This window comes from Passer montanus, unplaced genomic scaffold, assembly GCF_014805655.1.
Source record: "Passer montanus isolate IOZ18808 unplaced genomic scaffold, ASM1480565v1 scaffold19, whole genome shotgun sequence".
Classification (NCBI taxonomy): Eukaryota; Metazoa; Chordata; class Aves; order Passeriformes; family Passeridae; genus Passer; species Passer montanus.
The window spans coordinates 7653116-7673131 of NW_024366480.1; the positions used below are offsets into that span (position 1 = coordinate 7653116).

The 20016-nt window shown below is 41.0% G+C and overlaps 2 protein-coding genes across 3 annotated transcripts in view; one reads left to right on the forward strand and one right to left on the reverse strand.

Moving 5' to 3' along the window:
• Positions 1-13136, reverse strand: part of NUDCD1 (NudC domain containing 1) — a 35085-nt gene extending 21949 nt beyond the window's left edge. Inside the window, exons 1-2 of the mRNA XM_039706198.1 lie at positions 12907-13136; positions 2851-3005 (exon numbers count right to left, since the gene is read on the reverse strand). Of these exons, the coding sequence (XP_039562132.1) occupies positions 2851-3005; positions 12907-13024 (273 nt within the window). The 5' untranslated portion in view covers positions 13025-13136. The remainder of the gene's footprint in view (positions 1-2850; positions 3006-12906) is intronic.
• Positions 13137-13190: 54 nt separating this feature from the next.
• ENY2 (ENY2 transcription and export complex 2 subunit) lies at positions 13191-17776 on the forward strand. 2 transcript variants are annotated; one of them, XM_039706199.1, is made up of 5 exons: positions 13191-13327; positions 13684-13777; positions 15671-15741; positions 16546-16620; positions 17532-17776. In XM_039706199.1, the coding sequence occupies exons 2-5, from the start codon at positions 13710-13712 to the stop codon at positions 17606-17608; spliced, it is 291 nt and encodes a 96-aa protein (XP_039562133.1). In that variant the 5' UTR covers positions 13191-13327; positions 13684-13709; the 3' UTR covers positions 17609-17776. The 2 variants fall into 2 exon arrangements, with proteins under 2 accessions (XP_039562133.1, XP_039562134.1); XM_039706200.1 differs by lacking the exon at positions 13191-13327 and adding an exon at positions 13334-13516.
• The last annotated feature ends 2240 nt before the right edge of the window (positions 17777-20016 follow it).

A 20016-nucleotide genomic window follows, 5' to 3' on the forward strand; every position in this document is an offset into this window, starting at 1 on the left:
ATTTTAGGATGAACACATTACCCTGTTCCATCTTCTGTTTTAAAGAAGACTGACATGAATTTTAATTGTAAGCTGTACTTGGCCAAAACCAATGCTATTTTTAATATACATTTGACGAATACATGGCTGGGCACATTGGTAATGAGACACCTTGTTGACGTTTCTGAACACAAATTCCCTTTTATTCATATGCAAACATGTTTCCTTTGCAAAACAGCACAGTATCATGTATTAGGACACAAGATGGTGTCTATTTATTTCATAGCTTAATCAATTTTTTCCCCCTTCAGGTGGAACCAAAACTTGTGACCAGATATTAATCAAAATCTTGAAATAGGTCCTAAGGAAGAATATTTCTTATGTCAATTTATAGGCTGTTGTAAAGTCTTATCTGCTAGAGAAATAAATTTGCACACATAGTGCCTTCCTAGCAAAGGAAATGTAGTGGGTGTCTGTGTTGTGCAGGCAGAGACCTGCAGGGATGGCCTCAGTGAGGAGGGGTCAGGGCTGCCCAGGGCGCATACAGCCCCTTCCAGCTGGTTCCACTGGATTCTCCAGTGCAGACAGCTGAGCTTGTCAGCCAAGCCAATGGTGTGGAACAGAGGTTTGCCTGCAGCCCTTGGAGCAGAACATGGAAAGGAGGCTGTACTCCCGATACCCACTGAGGACAGATATCCACACCGCTGCCCATGAAAAAGCACACAGTGGAGCAAGTACAAGTTTCTGAACAACAAACCTTATTCCTGCTGCAAGCTTTGTGTGACCCTCTTTCTTATCATCCTACACTAGTCCTAACTGGCAATAAATTAAATACTTTTCCTCAAAGTCAAGTCTGTTTTGCACATCATGGTAACTGGTAAGCGTATTCCTGCTGCAAGCTTTGTGTGACCCTCTTTCTTATCATCCTACACTAGTCCTAACTAAATTAAATACTTTTCCCCAAAGTCAAGTCTGTTTTGCCCATCATGGTAACTGGTAAGCAATCTCCCTGGTTTTATCCTCATCCACAAGCTTTTCTCTCATTTCTTCTCACCATTTTGTTGAATAGAGGGAGTGAGAGTGTTTGGGTGGGTGTCCAGCAGCAAGGCAGGGTTAACCAACCTCAAAGGATAAAACAAAAAATGAGATTATGACAAGCCATTGCTAAGAGAAGGCTTTCTTTTAGATGATTCTCCTAGGAATCCAGATGATCTCAAAAGTTTTGGAAGAAGTCCTAGAAAATTATTTTGTCACAGTAAGAGTCTGCCAAAGTCTCCAACTGCTACATACTATGAAAAGCAAAGGAATATTTTACAACTTCAGTTCTCAACCTACCATCTTCTGGAAACTTTTATTTCCTGAGAATCTAAAACTACAGTTTCAGAATTTGTCTTAGTTTAGTCCTGACCTAGTAATTTCCATCCCCAGAACCTTGCATAGGCTAAGCCACATGCTCTCAAAAACCCACACATAGCCCTGTGTTTTCTTTTGTCTGACAGGGGTACAAGTCAAACTCTGGTAGTAGGACAATAGGCATTTTCCTTTCCACACAGTCTTTTCTTTCTTAATGCCCAAGCACTACAACTGTATTTGCCAGAAACATGGTGTCCACAGAACCATGTCTTTCCCTCTCTGAAATGAGGTAGTTTTGTAAAGGAAATGAAAGCATCTGTGCATTAAAATGGCTCAAAAGAAATACTGTTTGATTACTTAGGACCATCAGTATGAAAGCAGAAATTTCAGACTTGGCCTAGCTTGCTTACACTATGTCAACTTCGCTCACAGCCACCAGCATCTTTTTGCCTCCAACAAATTATGCCTAGATTAAGCATCTCTAATTCTAATATATATACAATGACTGGGTTTTCAAGCTAGCAAACCAACATCAAGTAATACCAGGGAGAAAAAGAAAAGCAACTAGAAAAAAAGCATCTTCCCTTTCCTTCAGCTTGTCATCATGTCCATCTTGCCCTGAATGGAAGCAGATGTAACACTGTGTAGAAGCCTAAAAGAAAAGAGCTAATGAGTATGTCTCCAGCAGTGATAGGCATAGGCTGTGGACTCAACCAAGGTTTGCTGGTAATAACACACTGTGAGAAAGAACAGGATGTGGCTGGAGACAGGGGCCACAAAGAGGTAGTACAGCACTTTTCTGGGACAAATGTCCTTGTTCTGGCTCCTAGAGACAAGCACAGCACAGTACAGCATGCATATAGGAGCAATGTGGAGAAGTGGATATGGACATGGACTGCAGGGGGGAGATCAAGACCACCAGAGACCCCCTAAGCCCTCCAACCTATTTCCAGAAGGGACTGAAAGAACAAACTTCACATGATAACTAACATGTATAGAAAGTGAGTCACCTATTTTCCAAGTGGAGAAACTGACCCACAAACAGGTACCCCCACCAAGCCCAGAGCACGTCCAGGACCCTGAACATCCCATCAGCCCACTGCTCTGTGTTTGTACTAGGAGGTCAGGGACTAACATTTCAATTTCTATACCAAACGTGTAACTCACTAAAAAACCTCTGTAAGCTTTTGTGAACCCTCTGGCTTTTACTGTTCCTTTAGGCCACAAGCATCTTCAACTTCTGAGTGCTCCACTCCTTAAGCAAGGGGACAGGGCTATTGCCACATACTCTGTAGCAACACTAATGCAGTATTATTAACATAAAGAAGACAAAAACCTCACTTAAAATCCTTTTATTCTTCCTGGTGAAATGCATTTTTGTTGAAATATCTTCCACTTGTCTTCCGGGAAATAGCTTTCCCCAATTTTTGCATTTGGATCCTACTTGCAATATTTTCTATCTCATCTGCTCCCATCTTTTCCAATCCAGTGGTTTAAAAAAAAAGATTTTATTCTTACCAGAGTCACTGACAGATTCATGACCCTTCCAAACTGATCAACATAGTAGACATTATCCTGGTACCAGGAATCAAGGTGAAGATAATTATACATGCCAAAAGCACGCATGTGGTCAAGGGTATATTGATCATCACGAAGCTGCACTTCTGCTACAGCTGGAGGAAAAAGAAAAATACTATTTAAACAATTATTTACAATTTAGTAATTTAAAATTCAAACTAACAATTTAAAAATAATTCTTCCATTTTCACTCCATAGGTATGCTTTATTTGAAGGAAAATACATTGCGTATACATAGATTAAAATTTCACCATAGACTTGGAAAGCAAGTCATGCACCCTGAAGGCCACTGCAGTCATTCGCTTTGATTATCTCATCACTATTACCATTTACAGTGGTCTGTTGTGGTGGGCTTGCCCTGGCTGGATGCCAGATGCCTACTAAAGGCACTTGATATGTCACTCCCCTCCTCAGCTGGACAGGGGAGAGAAAACATGAGGCTCATGAGAGAGGATGAGCACAAGGAGAGATCACTCACCTATTACTGTCACAGTGAAACAGGCTCAAGCTGGGGAAATTAGTTTAATTTATGGCCAATCAGATTAGGGTAATGAGAAATAAAACCAAATCTTAAAACACATTCTCCCCCAACCCTCCCTTCTTCTTAGGCTCAACTTCACTCCCACTGGTCACTCCTTCCTCCCCTCTCCAGTGGCACAGGACACAGGGAATGGAGGTTGAGGTCAGTTCATCACACCTCTCAGCTTCTCCTTCCTCCTCATTCTCTTCCCCTGATCCAGCAAGGAGTCCTTTCCACAGGAGACAATCCTTCACACACTTTTCTAAGGGGAGTTCTTTCCACAGGCTGCAGTTCTTCACAAACTGCTCTGGAGTGGCTCCCTTCCACAGGTCACAGTCCTTCAGGAAAGACTGCACCAGTGTGGGTGTCCAGTGGAGTCACAAGTCTTGCCACCAAACCTGCTGCAGTGTGGACTCCTCTCCCCATGAGATCACAGGTCCTACCTGGAGCCTGCTCCAGCATGGGATTTCCATGCCATCACAGCCTCAGTCAGGTGCATCTGCCTGCTCCAGCATGGGGTTCTTCACAGGCTGCAGGTGGATCTCTGCTCCCCTAGGGGCCTCCATGGGCTGCAGGGGAACAACCTGCATCACCGCGGTCTTCACCACAGGGGACACTGCTCTGGCACCTGGAGCACCTCCTTCCACTTCTTCCTCACTGACCTTGGTGTCTGCAGAGTGGTTTCTCTCACACAGCCTCACTCCACTCTCTGGCTGCAGTTATTGTGCTGCAGCTTTTTACACTTTTTCAATTTATTACCCCAGAGGCACTACCACCATGGCTGATGGGCTCAGCCTTGGCCAGTGATGGGTCCATCTCAGAGCTGGTTGGATTGGCTCTGTCAGACATGGGGGAAACTTCCAGCAGCTTCTCACAGAAGCCTTCCCTTGTAGCCCCCCTGTTACCAAAACCTTGCCATGCAAACCCAATACACCTCCACCCTGTCTCTCACCAGCATGTATTGAGGACCAATTTATCAATAACTATCACAGGATGAAACACACATCTACACACATGCAACAACAATGTCAAACCTACTTTGTAGTACAGTAAGGGGAAAAAAAGTCTGCTTTATATAGTAACTCTAGGAAAACAGCAACCAAAAGAAATATTCCATGTAACCACATGGATTTCATGGTCTTAAATTCTAAGCTACTACACCAACACTTGCAAGGCAAAAGATTAAAACAGTACAAAGCAGAATTAGTTCACAGTAATTACAAAAAAAAAAAAAAAAAAAAAAAAAAAAAAAAAAAAAAAAAAAAAAAAAAAAAAAAAAAAAAAAAAAAAAAAAAAAAAAAAAAAAAGAAAATATTGTTCAAAAAAAAAAAAAAAAAAAAAAAAAAAAAAAAAAACCAAAACCAAACAAACAAACAAAAAAAAACCCACAAACAAAAAACGCACCAAACAAAATTACAACAAAAATCAAAAGCAAACAAACAGCCCCCACCATGTTCTCAGCACTCTCATTGAGGCTGAAATTTCCAGAAATGTCTAAAGATACCATCAAAATTTCAGACTAAGTTTTTGTAATTGAGAGAGGCTGCAAAGAATGGCTATCCACTAGAATACTACCTTCTTCAAGGCAAGAAGCATGGTAGCTACAGTCATGCACTTGAGCAAGATTTTTCCAAATAGAAAACCTCTATTTAACTATCAGTAATCAGGACTAGGTTATCTGTTGAAGACTAACCAGGTTCTTATTTAAATTATGAGCAGCTTTTTTCCTCCTATTCCATATCTATACAGAGATGCAGCAGCTGCAGTCCAAACACCTCAAAATGCATTAGCAGAGGTCTAGTCCATCCTTCTGTAAATAGTCTCAGATAGACCAGAACTCCATTTCATTCTCCAGTATAGTCAACCCAGGATTCTTAGCTTTCCTACAGGGAACTTATCTTGAACTTCACCCAACAAAACTCCTTTAGAAAGTTACAAGTAAATTGTCAATCTATGATAATTAGCACTCAAGCCCAGAGTATGTGAAATGCACCTCAAGGCTAATCCTCCTCATAGCAGATTGTAGCTCCTACTCTTTCAACTTCTACTTTCTTCCCTTTTCTGCTCAGAAACAGAGAAAACCTATTTCCAGTATTTCACTTCCATCCCACCCCATAACAGGGACCATTCACAACTCTCTGCAGGAGCACAGACTTCTGACTCTTCTTTAGCATCTATTTAAACCCTACTGCAGCAGAAGTAGTTTATTGTGGCAGAGTACCAGTTCTGCAAAGAGCAGCTCATTTGGTAGTGCCATCAGTGCCACTGCACAGCTATCACAGCTCAACAACCAGACAATCCCTGTATGCCTCAAAACAGAGCCCAGCAGAGACATTGGCTATTAACGTAACAGTGGCTTTAGGAAACTATGCAAGATTATGCTGCCTGACTAATAGAAAATCCAGTCATACTATACAAAATGCTTGCAAAATCACAGCATAATTAGCAATTAGTCTCCTAATCACTGTTGGTATTTGCAAACTGGCAGTTTTAATTCCACCCAGATCAAATCATTATTCATATTCACCACACAGGAGGGATTTCCGTACCTCTGCAATTAATTAATTACTGTTCCACTAGCTATGGCCCTTCAAAACAAGCTAGAATATCAACAAAGGAGTGAGAAGAAAATACACCTGTCTTAATGGCAAGGACTGCTACACATTCCAATTCCTACTTCAAGTAACTAGAATATTTTACCCTAAATTACACTGCAAAAAAATAGAATATATTGTGAAAATGCATTTTAAAGCTGTTTGTGTAACCAAGCTTTATCACAGAGATATCTTCCCAACACAACAAGAGATGACATAAATGTTTTGTAAACAATTAGAGACCAAACCAAATATAATCCAGGATAATTATTATCAGTGAAATCAAGCACCTATAACTTACTTCCTGTATAGCTGATCCTACGAAATTCGAATATACATGCAGAAACATGTAAAGATTTTTTTAGCACAAAACCCATGAAATGGTAAGGCTTCATTTCTCCACTTCTCCCTCCCCACTCCCCTAGTTATGTTGTTCCTGTCAGAATTGTAACTAAAAACAATCTAGATGAATCCTAAAGTAAATAATCTAGATGATTCCTAAAGTAAATGTACAACTTTTCGCAAAGATTCTTGAAACAAAAAACTATTGATTAGCTGATTGCAAGGTGATCAACTTTATAAAATCTGGAAGAACATGAACTCTCTGTCCTTTAGTTTTCTCAACTGTAGTTCTGATAAGCCCATAATAAGAGGGGTCAGGAAAAGGAGATCCACATCCCAATCATTTGTATTACTGCAATATGTAATTAATTCCTTAAACAGAAGTCAGAAACTATACAATACACAGGTGATTTAAAATTAGGAAATCTGACAAATGTGCACTGTCTTGTCATGAAACACCTCAAATGAGGTAGCCAACTGCTTTCAGAATGCATTATACATATGTATAGGTCTGCTGTTATGAATAGAAAGTTGTATTTTTTTTGAGTTTCAGAGTTAAAAAACAAGTCAGACCTCTTTGGTTTCGCTGTCGGAGAGGGGCTCCTTAAGTTACCTGTTAATGGCCGGTGATTAACTATTGTTTCCCTGATGCTGGCCGCTTGCCAAGAAGACACCAGGACAGACCCTCCAAGGTAAAGAGAATGGGCAGTGACATCAGAGCCAGTATGCAGATGAGAAATGCATTGAGCCCTGAATTTTTACAGTTTTACAGTTTTTACAAGAAAAACCTCTAAAATCATGAGCCAACAAGTGACTTAAGTGACGTCTAAGGATGGGAGCATAGTCCCGTACCTGCTCGGACCCTTTTGTTTCTCACCCTAACCTGAAAAGATACTGATTAAAGAGACACCCCGGAGTGTTAAACAAGCAGGAATCTACGACTCTCCCATGAGGACAGAATCCCCAGCTCTGTCTGCAGACCAGCGGACAAAGCTGCATCACCCTCCTTCTTCGTGCCTCGCCTGGGAGCAACGGCGGTGTGGGCGCAACCCGTCGATTTCTCCCCACCTGAGCTGATTCTTCTTAATAAAGGCATTAAAAAAGGAGAAAGATCTCCTGCCCATTTATTTCATCTGCCAAGATAAAGCAATTAAATAACCTATTCCATTCTCCATTAATTGAAACCCATACTGTGACCAAGTGAAATCTGCCATCTGCTACCACATACCATGTGCTTAGATAGTTTATAGAAGATTCTACACTAGGGTGAAATTCATTCCTTCCTTTCTACAGCCTTCAAGATTCATGTTTTCTTGACGGTCTTTAAAAAAAAAAAAAAGAGAAAACCAATAGAGCTGAGGGCAAAAAAATAAAGGATAAAATAGAAAAGAAACAGAGATTTTAATAAAGTAAATTCAGAGAAAGGTAAGTTAATATAAATGGAGAAGAAGGAATACCTCAATCAGATCATCACCTTATTCAGTCTCACAGTTACACAGTTCTATGAGTTTTAATTTAGTTGCTTAGTCAAGATTTTTTTCAGCTTTGTTGTTGCTTGGTCTGGGTTTGTTTTACAGTTTTTAATTTTTTCCCTGGCTTTTTGTTGGTTGGGTTTTTTTTGTTTGTTTGTTTATGTGATTTTTAAGAGCCAGACTAATGCACCAGTCCCAACGGGTTCACTAGTCTGTTTGGGTTCAATTCAGAAGCAGCAGTCAATAGCAGCTATTCAACAGAACGATGCGTGGTCTCTTTCAAATGTCTGATGAACACACCTGCACCATGATAACCCAGCAACATTAATTCATACACAGTCATTCATACCAGAAAAGAAAGCAAGTGTGCAGACTGTATAAACTAAATCTCAGCTTTCAACATTATTTCCTAACAACCCTAGTTGCATGGGATATTTTGGACCAGTATAAAGAAAACTATGCTACTTTTCTAGAATTGTATTTATCTCTACTAGTTTCATGCTTTAAAAGAAACAATTTGACTCAAAACAGTTTAAACATAATTAAATGATTTGCACTCATAATGCTTTACTTAAAAGCAAAAGCACTAAATATAAAGTAATTCATAAGAATCAACAGAATTAACACATCTGTAACCTAACTGTTACAATAAGATCCCTAGCTAGATATTATTATAATTACTAGTCTGCAATGCAAAAAAAACCAAACAAACAAAAAAAAAACCAAACACAAAAAAAAGAAACCACCCTGCTCTGATTAAAGAACACTCAGTCAAGGAACTTATACTTTAGAGGTCTTACATCTGCCACCAAACACTATGAAGCAGAAATGGGGGGGGAAAAAAAGAAATGTAGAGAAAAAAAGGGTGAGGAACAACACCCAAATAGCCCCTCCATTTTTAGATGTTTCCCTGAATACACCAAAGCAACTTTACAAAACTATATGCAAAGTAATTATATCAGTATATTCTGTGGCATCAAATATTATATGCTTATACGTCATACCTTGTTTTGCAATGCCACCCAGTGGAAGCAATTTTGTATTGCAGACACACTGGTCTATTGGAGGAAGAGTTAATTTATTTTCTAGTATATACATTCAAAGATCCTTCTAACCCTGCATTAATGCTTTTTATTTTAATTGTAAAAAACAAGTTCTTATTGTTAAAGGCAGCATCTCGTTGTGGTTGAGGAAATATGTGCCTGAGACCTAAACTTCTATGAATTACAGCTGCAAATGTCTGAAAAAGCTCACAATTTCTTACTATTTCCCATGCATTAATTTGAACAGTGTTTTATATTTAATTTTTCAAATGCAAATGGAAAATGCAAATGAAAATATCTATAAATGTTTGAAACATACCAGTGCCTTTTGCTCCATGAAAAGTCACAAACTTGTTTTCCATGTAGCACTACTAATGAGCAACTTTCTGAAGCAGGCCTTCTAAGCAGCATGCATTACCACCATTTTTCAAAAAAATTTATAAAACTGATAAATGCACGTGATCAAAGGAATGCATTCTCTGTATATGCTCCTGGCCCGCATCAGCAGCTCCATCTCTGAGCAAATGTTTACTCTGCCTTCCAGCTGTAGCTATACTGAAAAGCATCCACTACATTACAGGTACAATGGTCCTGCCAAACAGACAAGATAGAGGGGAATGGGATCAGGGACATCCACATCTGAATAAATTCCAAGCCTCTGGAAAGGAAAAGAAATTATGAGATATCTAACCAGTAAACAACAATGATCTCAATTCCTTGAAAATGTTATGCAACTTGGACATGTTCCTTGCTGGAGACAAGGATTTGCCCCACAGTCTCTGCTTTGGACTCTGCTGAGCTCAGATTAGGGCAGAAGAGATAACCACAACCAAGATGCTCATTTGTCCCTCCTAAATATTAGGGGATCTCAAAAAAAGGCAGTACAAAACTCAATGCATGGGAAACACTGTAAATAAGTTATGGAAATAAACTAAAAAAAGTAAGGAGAAAGACAAAATTTACAGTGAAGAACTAGGAATTAAAAGCATAATAATATAGGACTCATTACTAGTTGAAATATATTACTAGTAGGACAGATGAGAAAAACGACTGTGACAGTTCAGCATTAATTAGGACAGAATGGGTTGGAATAAGGAAGAAAAGAAGAATATGCAAATCATAGTATCTAAAAGAGAAGAGATGGTATCATACTTACCCCTTTCTTCTTCACTGTGACCATACATTTTTAGAAATTTGTCAGAAAATCACCTTCTATCACAGATCTAATAAATAAATTGTTTCCTAAAATGCCAGCCATATCTGACCACAGCAAATTCCTGGCAACCATAGTCAACCAGTTGAAGGCATATTAGAACAGAACACTAGGTTTTACATGATGATCAGAAAATGAAACTCACTGTAGTCCTCAGGAACATGACAACCACCACAAGTTGTCACACAACACCACATGCTGCTCTCCATCTGCTCCTGGGGCTGAAGACCGCATCAATTCCACAGGGCATTTTTTTGGATAATTTTATTTTATAGCTAGCAGTGAAATTAATGAAAATATATAATAAACACTTCACTGCAGCTAAGTTAAAACTCAGTTCTACTTAAGAACAAGCACTTATTTATTTTTATGGTCATGTATTCCAAGTACTCTAAAACTCACATATTCCTCTTAACTGCCACCAAATTTGGGATGCCACCCAAGCAGAGCTACAAATCTCAGGTCAGTTGAGACAAACACTCATTAAATCTTTTTCTGCAAAACAAAGAAATCAACCATCTTTTTACATTAATCATACAGATTCTACTATGTTATTTTTGCAAACAGTTGTGAATAAAATCAGAAATAATTGTACTGACAGTGTTCCTAAACATTTTACTTTTTTTTCAGCTATTGCACTCAGACACACTTTGAGGAAATTAAATAAAATTCTTCACACAGTAACAAATATTTATTTAATAACCCAAAAACTACCAAGCACTTCATCATGTTCTAGAGTCTTTGAATCTGCATGCAAGTGTGCTGGAAAGCAGAAGTTCTTCGCCTTCCCAGACACTACTGGCTTCTTCTCCCATGAAGTAATTTGAAAAAGCCACAGCCTACACACAATCCACAGGCTCAACAACTCAACCCATCACTCCTGCACAACACAAAAATCAAATTTTGGAAAGATACCCTAAATCTAACACATGTGTAGACCACTGACACCGGGAAATACAAAAGTCAGGTACAGAACTGCACTGTGAGTAAACTTCCTAGAAGAACACAAAAGAAAACCAGCAAGGAGAAGGAGGCAGCCATATGGCTGAAGATCAGGCTGCAACCAAAACATCTGGAGGACAGATATAAGGAATTCTACATTTCCTGTTATTAATTCAAATACACAAGAACAACAATAAAAGCTTTCCACTCTTCAGAGGACCAGTATCTATATCTACATATGCACAGAACAGAAAATAAGAGTTAGTATAAGTGACTCTGTAGCACAGTTGAGTAAGTTAGACTGAAATGAGTCAGGGTCTTTGTGCTGTGGGAAGTGGGGAAAGAAAAGAACACAGTCACACATATCAATCCTCTATTACACACTTACACAGTTACTGTAGCCATTATGTAAAGTATCTGAAGGGACAAGAACTGAGTAGCTCTATCTCTCCATTAGCAGCTCCACTGTTCATGTATTTTAAAGAAGATCTGTAATCCTCACCTATTTAGAGCAAGAACACAGTCACACATATCAATCCTCTATTACACACTTACACAGTTACTGTAGCCATTATGTAAAGTATCTGAAGGGACAAGAACTGAGTAGATCCATCTCTCCATTGCTCTGCAATACTGCTCATGTATTTTAATGAAGATCTGTAATCCTCACCTATTTAGAATAGGTGCACAACTGACTATCCAAGAACCACAAAGTTTGCTTGACCATAGGCAGAACAGCAAATAAGAGACAAATTCAGGGAGTGCACCAATGCTACACTGCTGCTCTCTGACACAACTGCAGCACACCCATAACATGCACCCACTCACCTGCACTTGGGTTGTCTTTTGAAAGGTGACACCAAAGGCAGTCTTACAGTAAAAATGTTACTCTCATTAAATTTTGCACTCCTACCACAGATACACTCTCATTCACTTAACCATCAATACAAAATTTGTCTAAAAACTTCCTACTGCTGACAACTCAGCATGGCAAACACACCTTTCTGATCTACATGAATAGAGTATGTTCTACACAAAACTAAAGTAGCATGTAATGGGTCACTCTGTAGACAGGTATATTGTTCAGTAAATACATAGACAGATTAAAATTGTGTTTACTGTCTCAGCTTTACAAAGAAAACAACTAATTCACCCACCTTACAAAAAGACCTGAATTTCTCAAATCAGTAAACGTAGAGTGCTGAGATATTTCAGGGCATGGCTAAGACTGTAGGCACATATCCAACAGGACTTTGTGCTAATGTACTCCTCAGTGAATTAGCGTGTTAATGGACCAGCACCTCAAACACTAATGATGCTCGGCAGAGAAAGCAGGGCATGGAATGCATGACATGAAGATTGAACTCTGAACTCTGGGCAGAGTAAGAAAGAAAAACAGCTAATTTGCTGAAGTTTGTACAAGACGTTAATTTCATACGTATTTCTCTAAACCGCATGTGCTCCGTCCAAACCCCGCTACCTCAGCCGGTCATTTGGCCTCTCCTTGCCTGCACAAGCGAGAGCAGATTCAGGACACAGCTTCCTTACTCATTCAGCACCTAGGCGCACCAGGAGCGGGCTAAGGCAGAGATGTGACAAGTCCGGCACCTCGGTGCACCGCGAAGGCGCCTGGCGGGGAGGGCGCCGGACGGCCCTGCCCACCTGCAGGAATTGTACCGGGAAAAGCGAGACCCCTGAAAGCCCCGCCGTCCGAGAGGCGCGGGACTCCCGGCGCTGCGGGCCGGGCTGTCCCCAGCTCGGGGCACCCAGCACCGCGAGGGGACGAAGGGAAAGGCGGCGGGATCCATCCCCCCGGCGCTGCCCAAGGGATGCCCGGCGGGATCAGCCCCGCGCCGCGCCCGCTCCTCACCCGCGTCCAGCCCCAGCTGGTAGCAGGCCAGCGGCTCCAGCGACAGCTTGTATCCCTCGAACTTGGGGTCCAGCAGCAGGCGCTTGGCCTGCAGGGAGCAGTGGGCGGCGCCCGCCATCCCGCAGCTCCGGGAAAACTTCGGGAAGCGCCGGCAACTCCGCGGGCCCTCGGGGAACGCGCGGTAGTGGCCGCGCGGCACCACGGGAAGAGGCTGCGCGGGCGCCCGGGCGCCGGAGTGCATGCTGGGAGTCGTAGTCCGGGCCAGGAGGCAGCCGTGCTCCCGGGGCGCGCCGGGAGCTGTAGTCGCCGAGCCCGGACTACGTTTCCCGGCGGCACGCGCGCCCAGGAGCGGTGGGGCGGGCGGCGCGTCCTGCAGGCGGCTCCGCCTCTGCTGCGCGGAGCGGCGGCGCTGCGGCGGGCGGTGAGCCGGGAGAGAACCGGGCCCGAACCGGGCCGGGCCTTCCTCGCGCCGCTCCCTCGCTCCGGGGCGCCGCTGGGCGGGCCGAGGGCGCCGGGCGGGAGGGCCGGGCTGCGGAGAGGCCGCGCCCGGGGAGGGTGGGCCGTGCCCGGTGCCCGGCGCAGCGCCGGTGCCCGGCGCTCGGACAGCCGGGTGGGTGCCGAGCTCGGCCCTGAGCCGGTCACACACTGGTGCTGCGGTCATTAACCGCGGGGATGTGTCAGGGCACGGAACACTGCATCTCATTCTGTTTTGGTCACTTTTTTTTTTTTTGTTGAATGACACCAGCATTTGTCGAAACTCTGTTCTGCTTTCTGTAGGTTTGTAGAAAACCTAGATTTCCAAAATGAATAAAGATGCGCAGATGAGAGCAACCATTAACCAAAAGCTAATAGAAACAGGAGAGCGAGAACGGTAAGTTGAATTTCTACCCTATGCCGGTGGGAGGCTTTAAATACATCAAGACTGCACTACGCCTAGAAGTACAATAAACTCCATAAAGTAAACTCAATGCTAAAAATTGAGTCTTGGACTCAAAAGACTCAAAAGTTGAGTCTTGGACTAGAAAGTCTTGCGTGTTATATAAACTATTTAAAAATGCATTTTGAACAGTTTTATTTTAGTTTTCCAATTGAAAAGAGATAGTGGGGAAATAAAGGATGGGTAATTGGCTTAAGAACTCTGAAGGTTTCTCTTATGCAGGTATTTTGTGTTGGAATACCCTAGAGTCATGTGAGAATCACCCGTCCATTCAATTTGCTGCAGCTAAATCTTGTTATTTCCTGATAAGGAGAAGGAAACAAAAGTTTCCTTTTTGCTTCTAAGTTTTTCTTGTGTTTCTAGCTCTTCTCTTGTTAGGTGAAGCAATATATTGTTATGTATTGTTGAATACATAAAGGAGCGCTTGTGCAAGTCATTGTAGAGATCCCAGTCAAGGCAAACAAGTAAATTGCACCATTTTTTTGGCCTGTTGTTGTTTCTTCAGTCTGTTTAATTGATGTTGTATTTACATTTCACTAGAGTGCTTATGATATTTCCCTCATTGTTTCACTATGCTTGCAACACCATGCACCAAAAGTTCTGTTTCCTTCGTTTTTAAAGGCCTGTATGAGAAGAAATTTTTTCCTAGGTCATGGCGTAGCCTGGTGTAACCTTTTGTGGTTTGACCTGGTATCTCTGCTCTGCATCTTTCCTGGTTGTGACCCTTGAAGACTGTATAGAGCTTGAGCACCATTTCAATAAAAGCAAGCAATTTATTGAAATGGTATTGAGATCTGTTTTATGCTAATTTAAGAATAGGAAGGATTTTATCAGGATGTCAAAAGCTGTCTTATAAACAGGCCTTATCACAGCTGTACTGTGATCAGAGGCAGAGCACTTAGGTTTCTTGAGCTAAGAAATATCCAGAGGCAGCCAATTTCACCTGTATTCTTACTCTGCTTTTTGTCATCAGTTCATCTGCCCTCTACACAATTCACTGAGTAAAAGGGATTAGACCTACACTGTTCAGCCTCTTGCTACAGTCCTCTCATTCATAAAAACAGGGTTTTCCTAGAGTTACTTAGGATAGTACAAGATAAGCAGGCTTCCTAGCTAATGGAGAAAAGGTTAAAAGATATTAAAGTTATTTATCTTATCTTACTTTCATTTTCCCTTCTTCTGTTTTTTTAGTACTAACTTTCACTTTTTAGCTAACTTTCAATATTCTATTTTGATATATGGAGTAGATGTTCCATTGTGGCAGATTGTTGTGTCTTTTCCAGTAATGCCTGAATCCTTGTTGCTTAAGCTTACATAACTAACCGTGGAAGCTTAAGATAGGAGGCTTAAGATACAGGATCCTTCATTTTCACCCAGAATGAGATAAATGTGTAAATGGGGAGGTAAACCTGCAGTTGAGTAGTGCAGAATTCTTCCTGAAAGGTGAGGGAGAAGGTTTTACTTACTTTAAAGACCTGGTATCAGGTGAAATACTCCAACTTTGAAAGTCTGCATACATCTGCTACCAGAGTAGACTCTGTCAGGTCAAGTAATTCAAGGGCTTCTTCCTTTTTCTGCATGGCTGCAGCATCAACACTGCCTGAAGCAGTTCCGTGAGTTAGCTCTGGAGGCACCAAATCCTCATAGTCCAACATGGTAACCTGAAATTGGAACTCATTTGGGTTTGGATTCACCTGCTGTTCAGCCATTTCTGCTGCTGCTCTAGGAGCTCCTGGGTAGTAATTGTAGGCCTGACTTTCACGCTGGACCATATTTAAGCAGTCAGCACTGTTTGCTGTTCTAACAAGTTTTATATTATATTAACAGCCTTAAAGAGTTGCTGAGAGCCAAATTAATTGAATGTGGCTGGAAGGATCAGTTGAAGGCACATTGCAAAGGTAACAGTGGTCAATTAATTAATTTCCTTTGTAGTCAGCTGAGATTCTGGCCCAATAAAAGTCCCAGATGAAGGCTTTACTGACAGTTTAAACAAGACCTGGGCAAGAAGAATGTATCCCTGGCAACTTGACATTTATGTTTAAACATGCTACTGAATTGAGATTACTTCTCAGCTGTGATTTCTGCATTTTTCAGTAGTGTGCAAGGCACTATAAGTAAGCAGTTGTTTCATTGTGATGAAATATACTGATGTGTATTAATAATAGCTTTTATTCTGCTATAGATTTATTCCTTTTTCTTTGACATACTTTTTGACTTAGCTGAAATATATACAGAAATCTTGTTTAAACCAGTTGGAAGAATAGTAAGGATTTACTGTCTGTACTCTTCCTTACTGTATGTTCCAAAGTGTTTTTCCAGTTGCACCTTTCTTACTACTGTGTAAATAATGTGTTTGAAGAGATAAGTGAGCCAACTTGTGAACTGCTCCAACACTAGTAACAGGCACATCTGGTAATGCTCAGATGAAATAAAACAATTTCAGTTTGTTTTTAAAATATGAGCTGATTAAGATGCATCAGCAGTGACAGGTTCCCATCCTTAAATCTATGGCATGAATGAGAGATTAAAATCCACTGTACAGTGCAGTGGATACAGAGCTAATAACCTATATTTAGGTCCCATGCTACTTTGTGTTCTCCCATGACCATGTTAGGCAGGTTTTGTCTCTAATCACCAGCACAGGTTTTGTCATTTTATGAATGGACTAAAAGACTTAAAGTATTGGTCTTGGTCTTCCCCAGATGTCATTAAAGAAAAAGGATTAGAGCATGTTACTGTTGATGATTTGGTGGCAGAAATCACTCCCAAAGGCAGAGGTAAGAGAATGCAAATTTGGATGGAGTAGTAGATCAATAAACATACCTACCTCTATTCCATTAGTATTTTGAAAGCAGCATCATGAGCTTGTCTGTGTTGGATTCAAGGAAAAATGTTAATAACTTGATATTAACTAAAAATAAAATGTTAATAGCTTAATATTAACAACCAATGAAACATGAATTTGTATTGTGTAGCAGCCTTCAGATTACTTTTGCAGATTATTTAGTCATGTCTATATTCCTTTTTATAATTGACTTAATGATCCCAAGTTGTGTATGCAACACAGATGTTTTAAAATTCCAAATCTTTTAAAATGGAAAAATCAGAACTAACAGTTCTAGTGTAATGGGAATGGGAAGAGTAAAGACATAGCATACAGATACAAAAAAAATTCAGTCACTTGAGGAAACTTCAGTCCTCTTTGTATTGTTCCTCACAGGCTCTTTAGCAGGGTTTGAGGTTAGTGGTGGAAACTTCATTAAGTTCTAAATAAAAATAGGCCTTCAAAATCGCTTGCTTGACTCCTTTGCTAGAGACCAGATTGTATATTTTTTTTTGGTCTTAAATTTGTGAAGAAAAAAGGTGGGATAATCACACTTGTTCTGGTGATTATATCCTGTTTCCTGTGAAATAGTCCTTTTCCTCAAACTTTCCAGTTTTCTGGACTATGAATAGGCAAAAAAACCCTTGACCAGTAACATTGTTCTCAATAGATCCTAATTTTAGACTATTTTAAATGGGAAAAATATAGATGTGCTATATGAAAATCAAGTTGTTTCAGTTACTTTAGCTATTAACAGAATTGCAAGAACAATGAATGACTAGAAATGGCTATTGTAAAAGTATGGTTTTAGCATACTTTTTATTTTGTCTTTTTTTACTTCTTGCTTTCTTATTTGTGTTTCAGCTTTGGTACCAGACAGTGTAAAGAAGGAGCTCTTGCAAAGAATAAGAACCTTCCTTGCTCAGCATGCCAGTCTTTAACTTTGACATTCATCTGGGATACAGTTTCTGTATTACATCAGTCATGTCAGGATTGGAATGCATTTTACATACTTCATAAGGATGAAAAATCATTAATTTTTCTTTGCACTGCATTGGTTTCTTAAAGTTGGTGGTATTTTAATAAAAAATGTTTTGGACTCATGGTTCTAAGGTGGTTCTCTCTCTTGGTGGACTGTAACATGGTATCAGCTGTTTCCGTTTTTAATAATCCGTAACTTTATACAGTTATGGAATCTTGCAAAGATTTTCAAAAAAGAAGCACAGTTAACAAGTATGTTGACCAGAAGTGCAGAAAGGTGTAGAAAAAAGTGTGGAAAATGGGATATGGCATACTGCTGAGCTTAGCTTTTCTGATTTTCCCAGAGTAAGCAGGACAACCTTAAGACTACTAAAACTGTTGGTGAAATTCCTTTTGTACTTCTTTTCTTGAGAATTAGTTGTTTGAAGTCTCTGATGTGGGATGCAAGTATTTACTCAGCAATTCATAAGAGGTTGAATTATTTAAGAAAAAGGCAGTTGTATCTTCATCAGCAATTCTTTTCACATTTGCTTTGAGTCGCTATTCTAATTCTGAACAGCTATTGTTTTCTATCTTTGCCCATATTACTGGTTTGTTTTTTTTTTTTAAGTGGATCTTTGCAGCCTTTTGAAATTGCAGTACAGTAATCTGCCACTGTAACATGATGCATTTTTAACATATTACTGGTTTGTTGTTTTTTTTTTTTTAAATGGATCTTTAGGGCCTTTTGAAATTGCAGTACAGTAATTTGCCACTGTAACATGATGCATTTTTAGTTCTTGTATCTGGAACTGTAACATCAGCCAGGTCTATACATAACTGCAAAAATAAATTTGACTAATAGAGAGGATCAAGAAAGAGGCTTTGAAGTGAGCATGTTTAATTTTTCCCGTCTTTTAGAATCATCTATAAAGTGGAGTAGGAGCACAAGCGTAAGCAAAAACTGAATGAGCAATTGGATACTGTTGTGACTCTGTGGCTACTGTGAAAAATTACTGATTCAATTAGAAGTGCAAAAATAAATTTGAGTAATAGAGAGGATCAAGAAAGAGGCTTTGAAGTGAGCATGTTTAATTTTTCCCGTCTTTTAGAATCATCTATAAAGTGGAGTAGGAGCACAAGCGTAAGCAAAAACTGAATGAGCAATTGGATACTGTTGACTCGGTGGCTACTGTGAAAAATTACTGACTCAATTAGAAGAATACCGTAAAAACTGTCACTTAAAAAGCCACTGGGTTGTGCTGTTCCATCATTGCTGCGAGTTTCCGCCTGAGAAGCCGCATGGGGAGGGTGGTGGCAGCTCCCCTTCCCTCTCCAGCCCCTTGGCCTGCGGGGCAGAGCTGCGGTGCCGTGGCACAGGCACACGGAGAGCTGCGGTGCCGTGGCCCAGGCACACGGAGAGCTGCGGTGCCGTGGCCCAGCCACACGGAGAGCTGCGGTGCCGTGGCACAGGCACACGGAGAGCCGCGGTGCCGTGGCCCAGGCGCACGGAGAGCTGCGGTGCCGTGGCACAGGCACACGGAGCGCTCCCCTCACTGCCTGCCTCCTGCGAGAGGCTGGGCAGAGCCACAGCGGCTGTGCCAGCCTGAGAGGGCTCCAGTGCCAGCTCAGATGGGGAAACAGGTCTGGGAGAAATCTGGCAGCAGCCAAAGGTGAAGTTTGGCAGTAGACAGGAGTTGGTATAAACAGAGCAACACCAGCATCAACAAGACAAGATGTAACTGGTCATGAACATCTTTTGTCTCTGAGAGGGCTCCAGTGCCAGCTCAGATGGGGAAACAGGTCTGGGAGAAATCTGCCAGCAGCCAAAGGTCAGGTCTGGCAGTAGACAGGAGTTGGTATAAACAGGGCAATATACCAGCATCAACGAGACAACATATAACTGGTCATGAACATCTTTTGTCCACAAGGACCAAGCTCCTGCTAAGACTAACAACACTGGGGCCAAGATTGTGGATCTGCTGCAGATATTCCTCCTGTGCTGTTTTAAATCTACCTTCATGTCAGTTAGAGCATATTTGCTGTATTTCATTGCCTCTATGCTGTTGAATAATGGTGGAGGTCAGAAAGAAGACAATTCTTTCACTTAAAGATCTTGTTTTTTAAAAAGTGTTTCTGCATTCAGTATGTATCATGGATTAACCCCTACTGGCAACTCAGCCCCACACAGCTGCTCACTCACTCCCCGCCAACACCCAGTGGGATGAGGAAGAGAATCTGAAGCATTGAAGTTGGAAAACTTACAGGTTGAAACAAAGACAGTTCAATAGGTAAGGTAAAAGCCATGCACACAAGCATAGCAAAACAAGGACTTCATTCACCATTGTCCATTGGCAGGCAAATACACAGATACCTTCAGGAAAGCAGG